Source organism: Henckelia pumila, chromosome 2 (genome assembly GCF_033568475.1).
Source record: "Henckelia pumila isolate YLH828 chromosome 2, ASM3356847v2, whole genome shotgun sequence".
Taxonomy (NCBI): Eukaryota; Viridiplantae; Streptophyta; class Magnoliopsida; order Lamiales; family Gesneriaceae; genus Henckelia; species Henckelia pumila.
This window is the reverse complement of record NC_133121.1, coordinates 100,203,813-100,222,444: the sequence shown is the minus strand read 5'-3', so window position 1 is coordinate 100,222,444 and position 18,632 is coordinate 100,203,813. Positions and strand designations below refer to the sequence as shown.

The window sequence follows — 18,632 nt, the reverse complement described above, 5'->3', positions numbered from 1 at the left end:
AATTTTGAGATAATAAAACTCAAAATAATAATTTAAGGCTCTAAAAAGGCTCATAAAATAATTTGGCTAGAAAGTTGTCATCTCGTCCGTCCACGGTCCCGTCTACGCGATTAAATAATAAAAATACTAAAAATCATAAAAATCACTAATTATGGGTTAAATGCTTAAAAATAAATTAAATCATGCATAAATAATTCACATAATTATTTAACCCATAAATCATAAATTTAAATAATTAAATATCCTAATTATGCAGGCGGATTTATGTAATTAAAAATACCGGGTGTTACAATGGAAGTTTGAGATGTAATTTTCGAGCCGAAAATATTTAATTTGAGAATTTACGGATATTTGGGAATTAAATTCCGGGATTCTTAAATTAAGAGAATAAATATTCTAATTGAGTATTTATGAGATTAAGATTTAAATTCCGAGTTTTGGAATTAAAGAGGATTTAATTTGAAGAAGAAACTCGAGCAGGGACCAATTTGCAAATATTGAGAAGTTCAAGGACTAAAATACGATTTTAATGAGAAAATATTTAATTTGAGAATATTTGGAGTTTAGAGTTAAATTCTATTATTCTTAAATTATTTAGGATTGAAATTGAATTAAATCACTTGTCCGGGGATTGATTTGCAATTGTCCAAAAGTTTATGGGTCAAAGTGCAAATAGCACTTGCAAGTGGGGATTACACGTGTAGATCCCTATGTAATTGCATGTATTTCATCAGAATTTACAGCCAAGACCGAGAGAGAGGAGAAAAGAAGAACCATGGTCGATTTTTGTCTTCCAAAATTAATAGAATTTGATCCGGCCGGTAGAATTTCAAATTGATCGTATATTTGCGATCACGGCTTCGAGTGCTACACTTTGACGTAAGTTTGGCTAAATTCTACCATGTTTTAATTTTGAGATGTTGTTAGAATTACGATTTGATTGTATAAACGTGTTCTAGTATATACGACGATAGCGTATCTAAGTCGGATTTAGAAAAGATCATCGTTTGGACATGTTTTTGAATTATGGACTATTTTATGAAATTTATGGAATTTTGGGTTACTGATTTCGTGTGATATGGATTGAATTGAGTATGGAAATGAGTTTGAAGTATAGTATTGATGGTGTTTATGCTTTTGGAATTACCAAATTCGAGCCGTTACGCCGTCGATTTAATTTGATGAATTTCTGAAAAATTTAGATGTTGATTTTGAAATTTTAGTGATGAAATGATATTGATATGAATTAGATATCAATTTTTGAAGGTTGTGTAAGTTGTTAGAATTAATAGATAGGTCTTCTCGGTGCCGGTTTGTAACCGATACGATACTGGTTGGAATGTCGGTTATCTTGGCAAGTTTTGAAGTGTTTAAGCAATTGTGAGATTAGATGAAATTAAATGCTAATATATGACTTGTAAACACTTCAATTCAGATTTAATTTCAAAGGTATCGAAGTCGATTCGACGAGTCCGGAATTGAATTGACATGAGCTACAAGTTGGACACAACTAGAGTTGAAATAGCAAGAAGGTTTGAGCAGATTTTGTAGAAGCTTGTGTGATCAGAAGATGCAAGAGTTTGAGAAGTTTAGAACAAGAGAAGAAAGGTATGATTCGACATTAACCTCGACAGATAGAATAACTCAAGAACGTGGTGGTTTTTGAGTTTATTATATCACATACATGCATGATTAGTTGTTTTACTTAATCTTTTATGATTTAAATGAATTACTTGACTTAGTTGATTTGTTTGATATATGAGTTGTTTGATTCAAACATAATATGCTTGTTGAGTTGTGGTAGATTGATTTTAGAATTGATAGTAAACCTCTTGAGCCACAATTCTTTCGAAATCTTGAAAACAGAATCGAAAAGAAAATATTGGACGTGGTGAACTTGTATATGAGAGGCTAGAGATCTGACTTGATTTCTTTTTGCCACGGTTCTCAGTATAGTGTTCACAGTCCAGGGAATATGAGATTGTTACCACCTCGAGCGGGAGTGTAGGTGGGAGGCTTGATTTGTGGCCTTATTATATTCCCGGGATCCCAACGAAATGATTTTTGAAAATATCGATTCTGTGAGACTTGAATCCTTGAACCCTCGACTTGTCTTTGAGTCTTTATGTTCTGAATGAATTTTCTTTGAAATATATTCGACAAGTAAGGGTATAAGGAAATGATGATTGTGATAGTAGATTTACTTGTTGAGTTATATTTACTTGATTTATATAGATGTCTTTTATACTGAGATTTATTATCACCGGAGTTATCCGGCTGTTGTTTTGCTTGTATATGTACATTGCATCAGGTTGAAGAGTAAGTGAGTCGGACTTGACAGGGAAGCGAGAGATTGAGAGATTAGAGTGGAGACTCGGGTGTTAGAAGAAGTTTATGTTTTGTCAAATATGTTAGATTTGGATTCCAATGTTGAGTTGTTGAAACATTGGTTGAGACTTTAATATCTTTTCATGTTTTGATGTTTGTATTAAAGCTTGAGACTAGCTTTTAATCTAGATGTATATGATGTTGCTACCTTGAAATCTAGTTGAGTTACTTTTTGTAGGTTCTACATGTAAAATTGAGATTGTTTATGTGAAGAGTTGAAACTCTACTTGTTGTAGCATCTTATGATATGGTGAACTTAGATAAGATGACATCTCTTTTGTATTTATGAGTTGTTGTAAACAATTGAGATTTAGATCTATATATCAGCAATGTTTCGTGTAAGTCTTCATTATATATCATATTTGGTATTTGTAGATGGATAGACTTGAATAAACCAACCTAGAACAGCTCAAGAGCAGATTTTCAGCAGGCCGGGCAGAGCACAGCTCGCTCGAGCGAAGCCTGGGCTCGCTCGAGCGAGCCATGGGTGTGACATCCCGAGTGGCTCTCGCTCGAGCGAGAGGTGAGGCTCGCTCGAGCGAGCCACCATGGGTTTAAAAAAAAAAAATTAGTCTTTGCTTGCTTCATTGCTTGGTGTTAATTCATGATCTTGGATTAATCATTATGATTTGAGGGATTAGTACCCGAGTCCTCACAAATTATATATAGATTTAAAATTAAATGTTAATTATAACTTTATATTGAAGGTATATAATATATTTCCCTTCGTAAAAAATTAATCTCCATATTTTGATTTAATTAGATTTATATAGATTAATTATGCATGATTATCAGCGTTCCAAAAATTACCATTGACAATAATTATATATAGATTTCAAATTAAACGTTAATTATAACTTTATATTGAAGGTATATTATATATTTTCCTTCGTAAAAAATTAATCTCCATATTTTGAAATCAACTAATTCATCACTTTTTTTTTTCATTTGCCTCATTTCAGGGAAAAATAATAATTTTTCCGTTGTTAATTAATTACTAAGCCATTTTTTGTTAATAATATTTATATAGATCTAATAATACATGATTATCATCGTTCTAGAAGTTATATATAATTGATAGTAATAATTAAATTACAAGACATTTTTTGTTAATAGTATTTATATAGATCTAATAATGCATGATTATCATCGTTCTAGAAGTTTTAATTGATAGTAATCGTATGTGGATTTCAAATTCAACATTAATTACAACTTTAAATCGATCGTACATAAAAATTATTTCTTATAAAATATTTATCGTAATACTTAGAAAGTAATTAGTTCATCACCACTTATTTTTCCATTCCCCTAATTTGCAGAAATATTAGTTTTCGGGAAAATATTTTTTTTTGTTCATTAACTTGTATATTTTTTGGTTTTGGTCCATTAACATTTCAAATTTTTGTTTTGATACACTAACTTTTAGTTTTTGGTTATTTAATTTGGTTCAACTACTGATGTGGCACCGAAAAATGCTGACTTGACATCGAAAAATGTTGACGTGTCTAGCTGCCACGTCAGCAATTGAACCAAAATCACTGAAATTAAAAGTTAGTGTACCAAACCCAAATTTTGAAAAGTTAATGGATCAAAACCAAAAAATGTACAATTTAGACAAAAAAAACATTTTCCCTTAGTTTTACGTTGTTAATTAGATTAGTATTCGTCTTCAGTTAATTAGATATATATAAATATAATTATGATCTCGTTCTAGAAACTAATTATATATATATGATCACAACGTTAGATCGATTGTACATAACAACATGATTGAATTGCATGAATGATTAATGCTCACTATGCTTCTATGGGTTGATGAAATGCTAGCATAAGGTAGTACTCTTACATTTTATATCCAAATGTACAATTTTAATTTGCTATGTAATCAATATATTTTCATGGACCTCCATGTTCAAATCAACGTTGGACAATTGGATTTTGAATTAGGGTACTATTCTTATGCTAGCACAAACTCAACCGCTCGTACCTCGACATTAATATTAATTATGTGAATACTGGATATTTATCACTGTACTAAAAATTAATTATCGACATTAATAATAAGCTCATACCTTCTTTTTAGACCAGAGAAGATAGAGAAGCATATTGTTTGTTCACAAAAATTCAATAATTTATAAAGGAAATTATGTGTTTTGTTTTTGTTTTTGTTTTTGTTTTTGTTTTGTTTTTTTAAGCGTTATCTTTGTGTTTTTTTCAACATCAAACAGTAATGAAAAATTTGCAAAAAATTTGGAGAAAAAAATATAGAATAGCTTGTTTGCACATATTATAATGTAAAGATCCACAAAAGAAAATTGATTTTGGCCAATATAATTAAATTTATGATTTATGTGCTATAAAAATATATGTAACGGAAGCAATTCTGGTAAATAGGCAAAAATTCCGTCACCCTTTCTCTATTATAACAAGTACCAGTTGGCCCATCTGTTTGTGTTTGGAATATAATATAATATAATATAATATAATATAATATAATATAATATAATATATATTGAAATTTTGATTTTGTTACAAGAAAATAAGATTATGATTTTTGATGATTTAATGTGTAATTCGTGTAAATATGTGCAAAAAATAATTTTAAATGGAACTATAGTTAGTGACTTGGTGCTGACGTGATTGAGCAGAAATTTAGAAGATAAATTGTAATTTTCTGGTGTAAAATGGATAAGTTTGAGCAACGTGTACACTAAAATAATTATCATAATATATACAAGAGAAGTAATAATATATATTTTTAAATTTTATTAAAAGCTTAATTTTTTTTCTCTCTACTAAAAATTAGTGCAGATAATTTAATAAAAATTGATAATCGTTGAAATTTGAGAAAGAATATAGAGATCAGAAAAGTGGACAGAATGTTAGATTAAAAAAAATATAGGATAACTTAGTTAATATTTGAGATCTAACTTAAAGGGATAATTTTTTTTAAAGTGTTTGTCTAAACAAAATCTTCACATATCAAATTGGTCATTATGATGAGATGTACAACTATTATATAATATCAAGATATCTATCCCAAAAATTTAGAAATTTTAATAGTAAGCTAAAAATCTCCATTTTATTTTTAATTATAAGGTTTAGAACTTAGTACAATAAAATACTACTGTCGATACATGGTAAATTTGATCTTCGATAACATGTAGGCATTAAAACCAAGGTTCAAGTATGAGACGAGTCCAATTATAACAATTTATTCTCCGATTTTTTTTTTAAAAAAAAATTGTGTCTTTAACTTCTTTACATTTCGCTTTCGATTTCAATATTTATCACACATATGTCATAGTACTTATGTATGAAATTTTATACACGCACAATGTGTATGCTCCACCACCAATCCAATACATAATATAATACGGATAACCCCTATTTTATTTGGGTTATTGAAAGGTGCAATAAGTACGTAGCTGATCAACAAGAGAGAACATTCTTTTTCAAACTAAGTATCTTTGATTTTTAAATTTTTTTTATTTGACCATCGATAACGCCGTTACATATTACCAGTGTTCTAAGAGGCGCCACTTAGAATCGCCTAGGCGTTAGGCAGTTGTCCACCGCCTCGCTTTTTTGCTAGACTATGTCTCTAGGCGTTGCCCGCCTAGGCGGCGCCCAAACCGTCTAGGCTGGATGAAATCCGTCTAGACGGACAGAAATTTGCCTAGGTGGTTACTATTTTTTATTAAATAAAAATAAAAATGAAAAACTAAAAGAAAGACGAGAAGCAAGAAACAAACACAGAAAGAAAGAAGAAGCGCAGAAAAAAAAGTCAAGCAAAAAATTAAATCTCATATTACATATGAAGACTTGATATCTATTAATATTTATGTTGTTATTATTATTATTATTAAAATTTTATAAACGTTTCGTACAAAAATTGAAAAACATAAGACATAAAAATTATATTTATAGTAAAACTAATGAATATTCTAAGTTATTTATTATTTAGGTTTTAAAAAAAATCGCCTAGGTGGCTAGACGGTGGGTTGCCGCCCGCCTACCGACTAACGCTTTTTAGATCATGGCATATTACGCACATGAATTTATTGACTTTCAATTCATTTTGCCTCGCTAATTAATTTGAATTTTTTTTATTATTAATACCTATTTTTTGAATACAGGTAAGTGAACCTTATTAAATGCGGATTTTTTTTTAAAATGCGGATCTTCATTATATTTAAATATCGATACACATACATTAAAAAAAAGTTCATTTCAAATAAGGTAACCGTGTAGCAAATTTTGATACATCTCGTCCCAATTTTTGTTCATATGCATCTCTTTTATTATTTACTATTATGAATTTATTGCAATCGATCTTTTCCCCTTTGAAGTTTTAACAAGCACATAGCTGGAATTGAATGGAAAATCGTTAAGCCTAATAAATACTAGTGTTTTTTGGTTAAGTGAAGAAAAATAAATTAAGACGTATTATTAATTATTTACACACACTAAATTAAAATTAAAATTAAAATTAAAATGAAATAATAATTGAAGGACAAAGATGAGGTAGACGTGTGATGATAGTATAAATGCATTTTGCAGTGGGACTGTCCCGCATGGTCCTTTCTCTATCAATATATTAATTAATATCTAGAATTCACCAGTTTATTCTTAAGAATTTTAAGGTTCCCTTAAAATTAATTAGTCATATGGTCAATTAATTAATAATGTATTTTGAGTTGACAAATCCTATATTTTGAGTTTCCCAAAATGCACTTGTTGCACAGGCAGATTGACCATTCATTTAGTTGCATGCACATTTTCAGCAAAGAAAACAACATATCATGAGAGAACACACACACACACACATGAAATATACAACTTTTTGTCTCCTTCTCTTTCAAACTCTCCCCCTCAATTTCATGACTATTTCTGCCTACCAATTCAATTCTCTTGCTTTAGAGTCAGTTTGGGTCCCATTTCACTGTTTCACCTACTTGTTTTTCTTCTTGTTTTTTTTTCACTATAAAATAATTTTTGGTGAGTTAACTAGTTCATTTTTTATTATTTCGGTTTATTAATTTTTCAAAGTTTGTTTTTGATACACCAATTTTTAATTTTGACTATTTTGATCCAATTACAGACGTGACAGTTTGATACGTAAGTATTTTCTCGTGTCACGTCAAAAATTGGACCAAAATAACTGAAAACTAAAAATTATTATACCAAAACTATATTTTGAAAAGTTAATGGAACAAACAAAAAAAATAGATAAATTAATGAGGGAAAAAAAACTATTTTCCCTAATATATTTAATCACACCATAAATAGAATATATATTTTGAATATATGTATAAATCAATGGACTATGTTCAATTGATTTACACTAAACACACTATGGTCATTGCTTATAACAGGAACCAGGCTCTTGTGGTGCCACCCTACCAGGACCAGCCAACGGAGCCGCGGCTACTCCCCTCTGGTTCAGTAGGCACCTGAAATGCGCCAACCGACGCACCACTTGTCCCGGATCCTTCGATATCTTGTTGTAAGGTGTCCATAGCCTCTCTGCAATTATACCAGTATATCCACAGCATAAGCTTAAAAGTTAATACACTACTTCAAGTTAGTGTTTGGAATTGTCTAAAAAAAAAGTGTTTATGAGTTTTTCTTTACAAAATTTTCGCTACGAAGGGCCGACGACCATAAAAGTACCTGCTGCAGCAGCCGCGCGAGGCCATATGGTTTGCTCGATGTCGGATCCATCAACATGTTCACCCCACATGCACACCTCCCCTCCAAGAACCAAAGCTTGTTGCTTGGGGTCTGTGATATTCGTTAGCGGCTCGTTCATGTAGAAACCTGGCCATAGGGCATCCAAGTGATCCAGATACCACTTGTCTTGGTTACTAACAATACATCGCAATCCGGCTTCGACCACCCTTTGAGCAACACCACTCCCTAGCCTGCATTCAGCATTTCAAGGACAGAACAATCAATCACATGCTAGTTGGTCGCGTTGCTACGTAACATGGCCGTTGAGTGTAATGATACATCTAAGGGTGTTTACCAGTTATGAACCACTGTTTTCCGGCTTAGTTTACTACCGAAGTTGTTAAACGTCTCCTCCCTAAGACATGTTAAAGAGTCATTTCCAAGAGGGACATTTATATATCAGTTTAAAGTACTTATTCTATATAGTGAGGGGTTCTCACCAGTTTATGATTTCATATCCATGGGACAAAGCTATCTTCTGTGCTCTCAGCACGAAATACTGATACGCCTCCGAACCATTCAGATTGTTTTTCTTTAACCTGTGAAGCATTGAGGTGTAAATCTTTAGAACCTTCAAAGAAATTTGAATTCGTTTTATATATGAGACTACTATGACAACAATCAAAGTACAGTTTTTAAAGCAAATTTTAGTATTCATACCAATTTCTCACATGAGGAGTTAACAGCCAGCAACCTACAATTGAAAGCTACCTTTAGATAAACATTATAGAACAGTAAGCAAGAAAATGAATGTTCTTTGAAGTAAAAATCTTACTAGTATCCACTTCGTCGCCTCCCAGATGAATAAATCTGTACTTGAAGATCTTACTGAAATCTGGAAATAAAAAAGAATTGATGTATCCTGCTTTTAAGGTTCCGAATGTTCGTAAAATAGTACAGTCATACCCGAAAGAATCCCATCTATCAACTTGAAGGTAAACTCATTGCTCACATCAAGGGGCTCCTTACAAGTCGGCGATGGCCATAGAACCGGATAGCCAACCCCCCTATACTTATCGTTTTAACACAAATACATTGATTAGCAAACGACAGTTAAAACATTCAAAGTTTGGTATTTGGCAAGCATTAATAGTACCAGGAGAGAGCGTGTCCTGGAACGTCGATTTCAGCCAATACATTAATACCTCGTCTTTGAGCATAACTGCAATGTAAGGACTTGGGACCGCCAAATTAGAAAACACGAACCATAGGCTTTTGTGATCTTGTGTAAAATTGTTTATGTAAGATAAAGCATGTATCTATCACTTGCCTTACAACCTCTGCTGCATCATCAAATGTATACCGTTCTGAGATGGAATATGCGCCCTCCCACAGCTTCGGATAGGAAGGTATTTCGAGAGGGAAAGATTGTGAATCTACAATGTGCCAATGCAGCACATTCTGAATGAAGCGAAAGCGAGTTGATTTCAGTATAAAATTGAATATGTTATCTTCAAAACCTTGAAAAAATAAAGAAACTAACTCTACTTGTCCTTGCAAAGTTGCTGTAATTAATGTTCTGTCTTAATTATCAGATTGCTGTCCAAGATATGATTTTTTAAAAGGTTTATATAACCGTCGCGACGAATAATCACATGCAGGAAAAAGAACATAACAGACAACTAGCTAGGCACTTGGTAAGATGTCAAATGTGAATTTTTACATACCAACTTGGCGTAAGCCATGGAATCAATAACCTTCTTTATAGTCGGTAGCGTCTGGTAATGCCTGGATGTATCTGCATTAACAGAAAGTTGAATCTTTCATGTATGTGTGTTTTAAATTCTACCTCAGCAGCTGGATTTGAAGAAAATCTCACCGATCAAAAGTCCGCGGTACGAGAACCTTGGCTCATCAATGATGATCCATGGAACTTGATGGACTACGATTCCTCTAGACGTCAAGTTGAAATAGCAAACTTGGCTAAATGTCTGTCAAAAATTTTAATACAAAACAAGCATTTACATTGTTTCCACATTCCTTTTCTTCTATTTCAGAAAATAAAAAATAGACACACTCAGAGCTTATCAGAGAAAACTTTAGACCTGAAGACCATGCAATGCCCCATACACTGTTTGTGCCTGCATGAAACCAAATCGTTTTAAATTTAGCTTAGAAAACGCCAATCACAATCACATTTCTCAGTCGAATGGAATACTGATAGGCGACGTATTTTAGCAATGGGAATACCTCAATTCTTGCATAAATTGAGTTTCCATTTGCAGGGATGTTTAGCTTGTATGACTCATCAATACCATGTTGCAGCTACACAGAACAGAAAACACAAGTTTCTGAAGCTAAAACGAGCAACGAATCTAAGAATCTAAACGCATAAAAGATATGTTAATTTCTCCACAAGTATACCGCATCAGAAGGCGAGAAGATAACCACATGAATCCCTTTCAGCACCAAAGAGGGATGATAGTGGGAAACATTGGCCTCAATGACATGATCTAACTTTATAGTGTCAACTGTCCTTGTGAATGCATCCTTGAGAATCCCCGAAGCATCAGCGTACTTTGACCCTTCTGTCTTCAGCTCGAAATCGTTGCTGAAATAGAGATGCTGGTGTCCATAGCTCACGGATTTCGGCATTGGCCATATGTTCAAGCGGTTGATGTCATCAGCAGCAATCAGAGACGATTTTACGAGAAAACATACCGAAAACCAAACGAACACAATTTGTAGCCAAGTTTTCTCCATCACAAGATCCTGTTGAATCAGTTTGAAACAAGTAAATATAAGAAATTTATCCCACATATGAACATCTAAATAGCCATTTCAAAACAATTCCAAACATCATTCTTGTACCTTTTGTCATAAATATTTGCAGTTCAAACAATCCAAGAAATCCGTACAAAATAAAGATCTGAACCCAAAATGGACAAGAATCTTAAAAGAAACGAACACTCATTCTTCTACTCTGTTTCTTCCATTTAATGCACATGTTTCCTCGTAATTGTGGATAATTTCAATCATATTCTCCAGATTCCCATCAAAATGTTCATTTATCCAAACAACAAAAAAACGAATAAAAGAAAAGAGCAATAAAAAGCAAGCAAAGAATTATTACTTCAGAGCATAAAAGTGCAGGAAACAAAAAGAACATTGAATTCCAGAGAATAGATACCACAAGTTCCCAAGAAATGCAAGAAAGTGGAGAGCTTTAAATTTAATGGAGCCTCTGGATCAAGAATCTGGAGCTTCCCAGTAATCCCAAGCGGAAAAAGACTCGTGGGTTCGAAATCAAGAACAAAGCAACCAATGTATCATCCGAATAATAGTACAAAAACGAGAGGCATAATAATTGCAACAAATTACGGTTCAACTACTGTATGGATTATGTAGTTTTCATGTGGTGGTTACGTTCATCCACAGAGAATATCACACTGAGAAAAATCCAATAATTGGATTTTAATAAAGAATCTTGAAAACAAATACTATAATCTTTATGTTATTATTAAGGGAAAAAGTAACGTAAAATTAGCGGAGAGAGACTTCTCTAAACACATTCATGTGTGTGTATGGGCCGCATGAGTTGGCGTTTGTCGGTAAAGGGCTGGTATTTGAAAAGGAACTAAATTAATTAACATATTACTTTTTATTTTCATAGAAAATTCGGAGTGATTATTATAAATAAATGTAATTATGTAAAAGCATAAGGTTTCGCTTTGATCTTTGGACAAGGGATAATAAATAAATTACTAACAGTTTGGAGATTATATAATAATGTTTTGTGTTAGAGATGTTTAAAATTTCAAAATATAGAAAAAGACGAGTTATTAAAATATGCTTTTATAATATTATGTCTAGATATTATACATTAATTGTTTTTTGATATATGAATATTTAAATTTTAAAATATCGATAAAGATAAATTATAAAAGGATAATGTTATTTATTTATACTTGTGTTAATAACACTCCACCTTATCAATATAATTTTTTTATTGACAAGATTATCCTCTAATTAATTATTTTCCTATACAATAAAATTTATATTTACCTTAAAAAAAACCCAAATCCAATCCTTGTATTTTTTACAACTAAAATTTTAATATCTCAAAAAAATGGTAATTTTTTTTATATGAAAATAAATTATAAAACTACAAAAAACTTTTCTTATTCTTAAAGGTTAATATTATTCACATTATATCTCAATATTTTGTACATTATACAAAATGTTATTAGATATTTTTTATATAATGCACAAACCTAACGGATTACAAAATTTAATTTTATTTATCTAAAAGTTAAAGTGTTTGAGATAATATTTAAATTTACATATATATTTTTAAAATATACATTTTTAAAGGTAGCCATATATCTTTCATTAGAAATTGTGATTAAATTAAAAGTTTGATTTTTAAAGTTAAAATAAAAATTAACATAAATTATGAAAAAATAAGAATGAAATATTATATTTTAATTTTTTTAAAAAATTTGAAATACATACAACATAATATAGTCAACTTGTAGTACAAAAATAATGAATGAAGTGTGCTTAACAAAAATTATAGTGTAAATAACACTCTTCTTATTAAAATATGTTTTTTTTTCATAATATTATATCTAGAAATTATGCAGTAATTTTTTTTATGAATTGTCTTGTGATTCGGGTCTATACAATTCATATTTGCAATAAAAAGTAATATTTTTTATATAAAAATAATATTTTTTTTTTCATGAATTGATTCAATTTAGAGATCATCTCATAAAATTAACTCGTAAAACGGTCTTATGAAAATTTTCGTGTTTTAATATTATAAAGATGTTTAAAACTTTAAAATTATAAATAAAAATAAATTACCAAAATATGTTTTTATAAATACTTTTTAATTAAATAAAAACATAAAAAATTGCATTGCGAAAATAGTATACCCTCATATTATAGTGATTAGTGTGTGTGTGTGTGTCTATATATATATATATATATATATATATATTAGCTCTTGTGTGCACATATTGCGTGTATGTCTAATCTATTTATTTTTTAAATAAATATTATAATTATAGATAAAATTTTAAAATTTTAAATTTTAAAAAGTTATTTAGATTTCTACTTGCACAAGTTTAATTTTTAGGGAAAAAAAACAAGGGGTCTTTAAAAAAAAAGATATTTTATAGGTTTTAAAAATTCCATCAAAACACTATTATGTCTCTATCATGACTTAAATATGATATATAACTGTTTGATAGGTATGATGAGATAAATAATACATAAATAAGTAATATAATGTAATAAAAACTAAATAAAAAATGATAGTGAATCTCTACTGTTATATAATACTTGAGCATGTTAGAAAAATTGTTTTTTAAGGACACCATCTTTTCTGTCCTATTTTACTCCTCTTTTTCCATTTCTTCTTTCACATGTAGGCTAACTCCCCACTTCCCACTCTGCACTCTCCATTATAACTTCTCTTTTCTAAAATATAATTTCTCTCATAAAATCATGTTGACTGTTATTGTACATACGCAACACGTGTGCATCATTTTACTAGTATAATATTATATTTTTTTTAAGGAAGTATAATATTATATTTGATTGATGAATTATAGTTTATTTGATTTGATTGATTAAATTTTATATACAAATGATAAATTATCATTTTGTCTTTTTAAAAATAAATAAAATATGAATAATATTATTAATAACTTATAAAGGTTAATATAGTAATTTAAATTCAATGATTTGATTGATTTAAGATAAATAATTAATGATTTGATTGATGCAAAATAAATAATTAATAAATGGATAATATAGACTATCAAACGGAGATTATATATATATATATATATATATATATATATATATATATATATAAAGAAAAAAAATACACAAATATAATGTCTATATCGGTCGTTTTCTAAGCTTTCTTCGACAGGAATACCCTAAACCCCTTTGACTTCTCGTTGAATTGCCCCTTTTTGACCTCAATACCTTTTGCAGACAAGTTGTGAATTTGACGGTGAATAGTCTCATTAATCATAATTGACTCACATGCAACCCGAGTTTTTCTTTCTTCTTTTTTTTTCAATGATTTACAAAATTAAAATTATCACCCATAAAGATTATCTCTAAAACTTTAAATTTTTTGGCACATACTCTTTCTATTATGGTTTCGCAAATCAAACGGGTTTCTAATATGTTTTTGTGATTTGGTTATTTATGTTGTTAAATTTCAATTTTAATTCATGTCACTCGTAGGGTAGTGTCCTGCGGGCGGCATATACTAAACTGTAATACTGATATGTCTGATATCATATCAACACTCTTAATTTAAAAGAGACTATAATTTTAAAAACAAAAATAAAATAAATTTAAAGGACTAAATTTGAAATTTGATAATATATAAAACCCAAATCGCGGATTGACAAAATTATATGACCAAAAATATATTTTTTCTCAAAAAATAGATAAATAGCTTAATTATTATTAATCATACTATTATTTTTTATTTCAACTAAAACTGATAAAAAAAAATTAATTTTCTAATTTTATTGTCGTTTTTTTGTTCTCAAAATATTTTATAATAATTAAAAATAAATCATAAAGTATCAAATAATGAAAAAAAATATTGACGAATAATAAGCCAATAGTTTTTTTAAGGAATAATAAGTCAATAGTTAACAACTATTTTTTTTATTTTTTATAATTATTCCCTCCGTCCCAATTATATAATCCACGTTTTTTTGTTAGTCCTAAATATATAATCATATATCATATTTAGTAATATTTTTTACATTTTCTTACTAATATACCTATATTAATTACACCTTGAAAATTGTGCAATCATTTTTAAATACATTAAATAGGAATAAAATAGAAAGTTTGTATAAAATTTGTTTTTCCAAATATTTTTCTTAATATGTGTGGAAAAAAAAAAGTAAGACTATATAATCGGGACGAAGAGAGTACTAAAGAGGGAACTCAATAAATTTTTTTTCAATGGCCGATTATTTGTAGTTTGTTAGGCTACTGGTTTCTTGGCCACAAAAATTAGATAAAAACACCTAGAATTAATATTAGAAGAACAAACTTGAACAACCAAGAGATAAATCTCTGTACGTAAACCCTAGCCAAAGCTAGTATTTCCCTAGCAAAAAATGCTAGTTTCAACCTTCAAAGAAAACAACCGAATGATGCTCCTAAATCTAGCCAACTCCCTTCTTTATATGATTTTTTCTTCCCCCTTCCTCAAGTCACTATTTCTAGAACCATCGATGGGTTAAACACTCACTTAGGCCCAAATTATCTTATCTAGGCCCATTATGCTTGGGCTCCTAACAATACCACCTTCTCAAAACCAGCCTTGTCCTCAAGGCTGGAGTTGAAGCTAAGAGGTCGATTTGGCTTTAGGTTGAACATCCTTCTTGCCAGAAGTGAAACCAATAGGGCTGCCATTCCTTCCACCCGACATCGAAGACAACTATCTCCAAACCAAGTTCAAAAAACTCATTACCAACATAGAGAAAATAAAGAGGATACTCTTCATCCCACTCTGTAGTTATCTCAGATTTGTCGACCTTTTTTGTAAAATCCCTCCACTACAGTTACTTCATGTGCCGTAACATCATAGTCTCGACCCCAATAATCCATCGCAGTTCTTATACCAGCAACAAGATTTTCTCTTCCATCTTTAGAAACTCCCACTATGGTCATATGTTGATCTAGGAACTTGAAGTTGAATTCTGTTGTGTTGTTAGCTCTTAATTCTTTCACCACAACCTCTGTCCACCCGTGTATAGGTAGCTTCTTCTCTCCATTCTGCCAGGCAGCTAAATGTTCACCAATTAGTATCTTGTTCTTTCTTTCCAATGATTGCAAAAGTAGCCCTTCATTTTTCTTTACATCGAACAGCTTTTGCCTAGCGTTCACTTGTTTCTCCTCCCCTCCAAGACTCATTTTCTGAACCTTAACAACTGCAATTGGAATCAGTCTATGGGTTCTCATTCCAATCCAAATTCCATTCTTGAACTCGCTGAAACAACATAAATTCTGCCTTTCCATACGATCTCTTACCTGAGTCAACACAATCGCACCGTATAGTACATTTATCCCATCCATTGTAAGCCCTGACATATGGGAATCACAGTCCCCTGTCCTTCTATCACCGACGTCTTCAACAACGGCCTCTATGCGCTGGTATTCGAGCAATACTTCACCATCTTCTTCGTCTACCACCACGTAGGGCTGACGCTCGGTTAAACCATGTTCCACGCGGCGGGATAGAATACCAGTGCTAAGTAGTTGGGCCCAAGTAATTGTAATTGGGTCATGGGTTAATTGGGCTTCCCAATTGTCCATGGGTCTATCAACCCAATAGCCCATGTATTCTAAGTCTGCCAGAGCCCATTTCTGGGTAGTCCAAACTTTAGGTCTCACAATTTGCAAGCCCATGATCGACTCCCCTTTCTTCAACGCTACGAAAAATTTCCATGGCAGTTTTTTCCTTTTCTGGATCTTTCTTTTTAATCCATGGGAATCCTTGGATCATCGGTTTGCCTTCCACTCTCGGATCGGTTTCCGAAGAAAGTTCCACTATGGTATCTGAAGCCCAATTGCCGTGTAAACCAGTGACATGGTTGTAGAAGAGTTCTGGGCATCCACTCCTAGATCCAAACTCATTCTTGATGATCGTCGTGTAATCTACCTCTCCTTCTGAGACTTGTGGCCTCTCTTCCTTCACTATAACATGTATTCTAGATTTTATTATGATATGGCCAGTGAACTCCTCGTTCTCCATCTCCTTCTCGCTCGTAAATTCACCCAGACCCCATATTTTCAGAGACAACTCCTTATTCGATGATTCACGTTGGGCAGAGGCTGCATGGTACTCATGAGATCCAGGTTGGTGGCTGGAATCCTTGAATCTATCGGGCAGCAACTTCTCCACAAGAGAAGTTACGTAGTCTAGCTTTCTGTGGACGGAATCCATTTCCTCCTGAAGCATCGAGACTGAGTTTTCAAGAATCTCAATCCTTTCATCCGAACGAGTGGTGGCCATGGCAGGTCGGACCAATTGTTAGGCTACTGGTTTCTTGGCCACAAGAATTAGATAAAAACACCTAGAATTAATATTGGAAGAACAAACTTGAACAACCAAGAGATAAATCTCTGTACATATTCCCTAGCAAAAAATTCTAGTTACAACCTTAAAAAAAAACAACCGAATGATGCTCCTAAATCTAGCCAACTCATTTCTTTATATGATTTTTCCTTCCCCCTTCCTCAAGTCACTATTTCTAGAACCATCGATGGGTTAAGCACTCACTTAGGCCCAAATTATCTTATCTAGGCCCATTATGCTTCGGCTCCTAACATAGTTCATCTGGCACAAATATTCTAAGATTGAGATGAGATTTTGGGTTCAAGGTCAATTATAATAATCTTTTCCCTCGACTAAAAGGAAAAAAATTCAATATATATATATATATATATATTTATTTATTAATGTAGCATAAAAAGAGCATAAATCATCTACGTTTTGTTAGACATTCATTCGCATTGGAATGTGAGTTTGTTATATTATTATTGTTTTTTTTTACTGAGTTATATTATTATTGTTGTTGTTACTATTGTTATTAAAGTGAGGAAAGTTTTCAATTTAATTTTTATGATAATATTATTTTTTCGTATCTTTTGAAAATGATTTTTTTTTCGTATCTTTTTAAAAAATATTATCATTTTTGAAAGAGGAGATGACCAATGTTTTTTAAAAAATAACGGTTTACATATATGATGCATGCTTATCTTTTTCTATTATATTAAACTTGAGAGGGTGATAATGAGAGGGTGATAATAAGAGATAACTATATTTGGTATGTTGGTGTGTCACATTTCAAATAATATAAGTCTGTCGTAATTAACAACATAATTCCATTATCTGTCGTTATGCGAGTCCGTGACACCCAATTCTTTGATGATCAGTTTTCCGTCGTATTTCCATCGTTAAAGTCGTTTACCGACGAAATAGCGGCGGAAAAAAACGTCATATTTTCTTTTTTCTTGTAGTGTATCATGAATTTTACTGTTATGTTTATAAGCATAACAAAATCATATCATTTATTTTATGTACACGCATCGTGTGTGCCACCGCAAATAGTATAGATTAATGCATAAGCAAAAGAGAGGAAAAATTATTATTATTATTATTATTATTATTATTATTATTATTATTATTATTATATATGCATGTCTATTGGCGATTTTGGTATTTTATATTATCAAATTTTTTTTTAGTCTAGCATTTTTAAATTTTTAGCAATTTTAGTCTTTTTCAGTTGGAGAGTTAATTTGACATTACAATCATCAGTGTCACATCAGGAAAAAAAATTAAAATTATATTTAAAAAAGGTAAAAAAAAAAACTAAAACTAAAATTTGACATGGTGGGCTAAAATTGCAAAAAGAAACAAACATATGTATAGGACAATAAACAATTTTCACAAAAATCTATGTAAGAGAAGTTCAAAATTAATTAAAATTAGTAATCGAAGCACACTC

At 31.0% G+C, this 18,632-nt stretch overlaps 2 protein-coding genes across 3 annotated transcripts in view; one reads left to right on the top strand and one right to left on the bottom strand.

Moving 5' to 3' along the window:
• The window catches only part of LOC140881194 (CMP-sialic acid transporter 4), a 95,129-nt gene that overhangs the window by 49,148 nt on the left and 27,349 nt on the right, over positions 1-18,632 (top strand). The window lies entirely within an intron of this gene.
• Positions 7,666-11,641, bottom strand: LOC140882133 (beta-hexosaminidase 3). Of its 2 annotated transcripts, none has more exons than XM_073287912.1 (15): positions 11,255-11,641; positions 10,489-10,836; positions 10,315-10,389; positions 10,170-10,205; positions 9,944-10,055; positions 9,792-9,862; positions 9,395-9,525; positions 9,221-9,286; positions 9,031-9,131; positions 8,900-8,959; positions 8,785-8,818; positions 8,565-8,663; positions 8,420-8,479; positions 8,065-8,315; positions 7,666-7,917 (listed from the first exon to the last, which is right to left on the bottom strand). In XM_073287912.1, exons 2-15 carry the CDS (start codon positions 10,825-10,827, stop codon positions 7,751-7,753), a joined length of 1,602 nt encoding a protein of 533 aa, XP_073144013.1. In that variant the 5' UTR covers positions 10,828-10,836; positions 11,255-11,641; the 3' UTR covers positions 7,666-7,750. The 2 variants fall into 2 exon arrangements, with proteins under 2 accessions (XP_073144013.1, XP_073144014.1); XM_073287913.1 differs by lacking the exon at positions 11,255-11,641 and adding an exon at positions 10,936-11,010.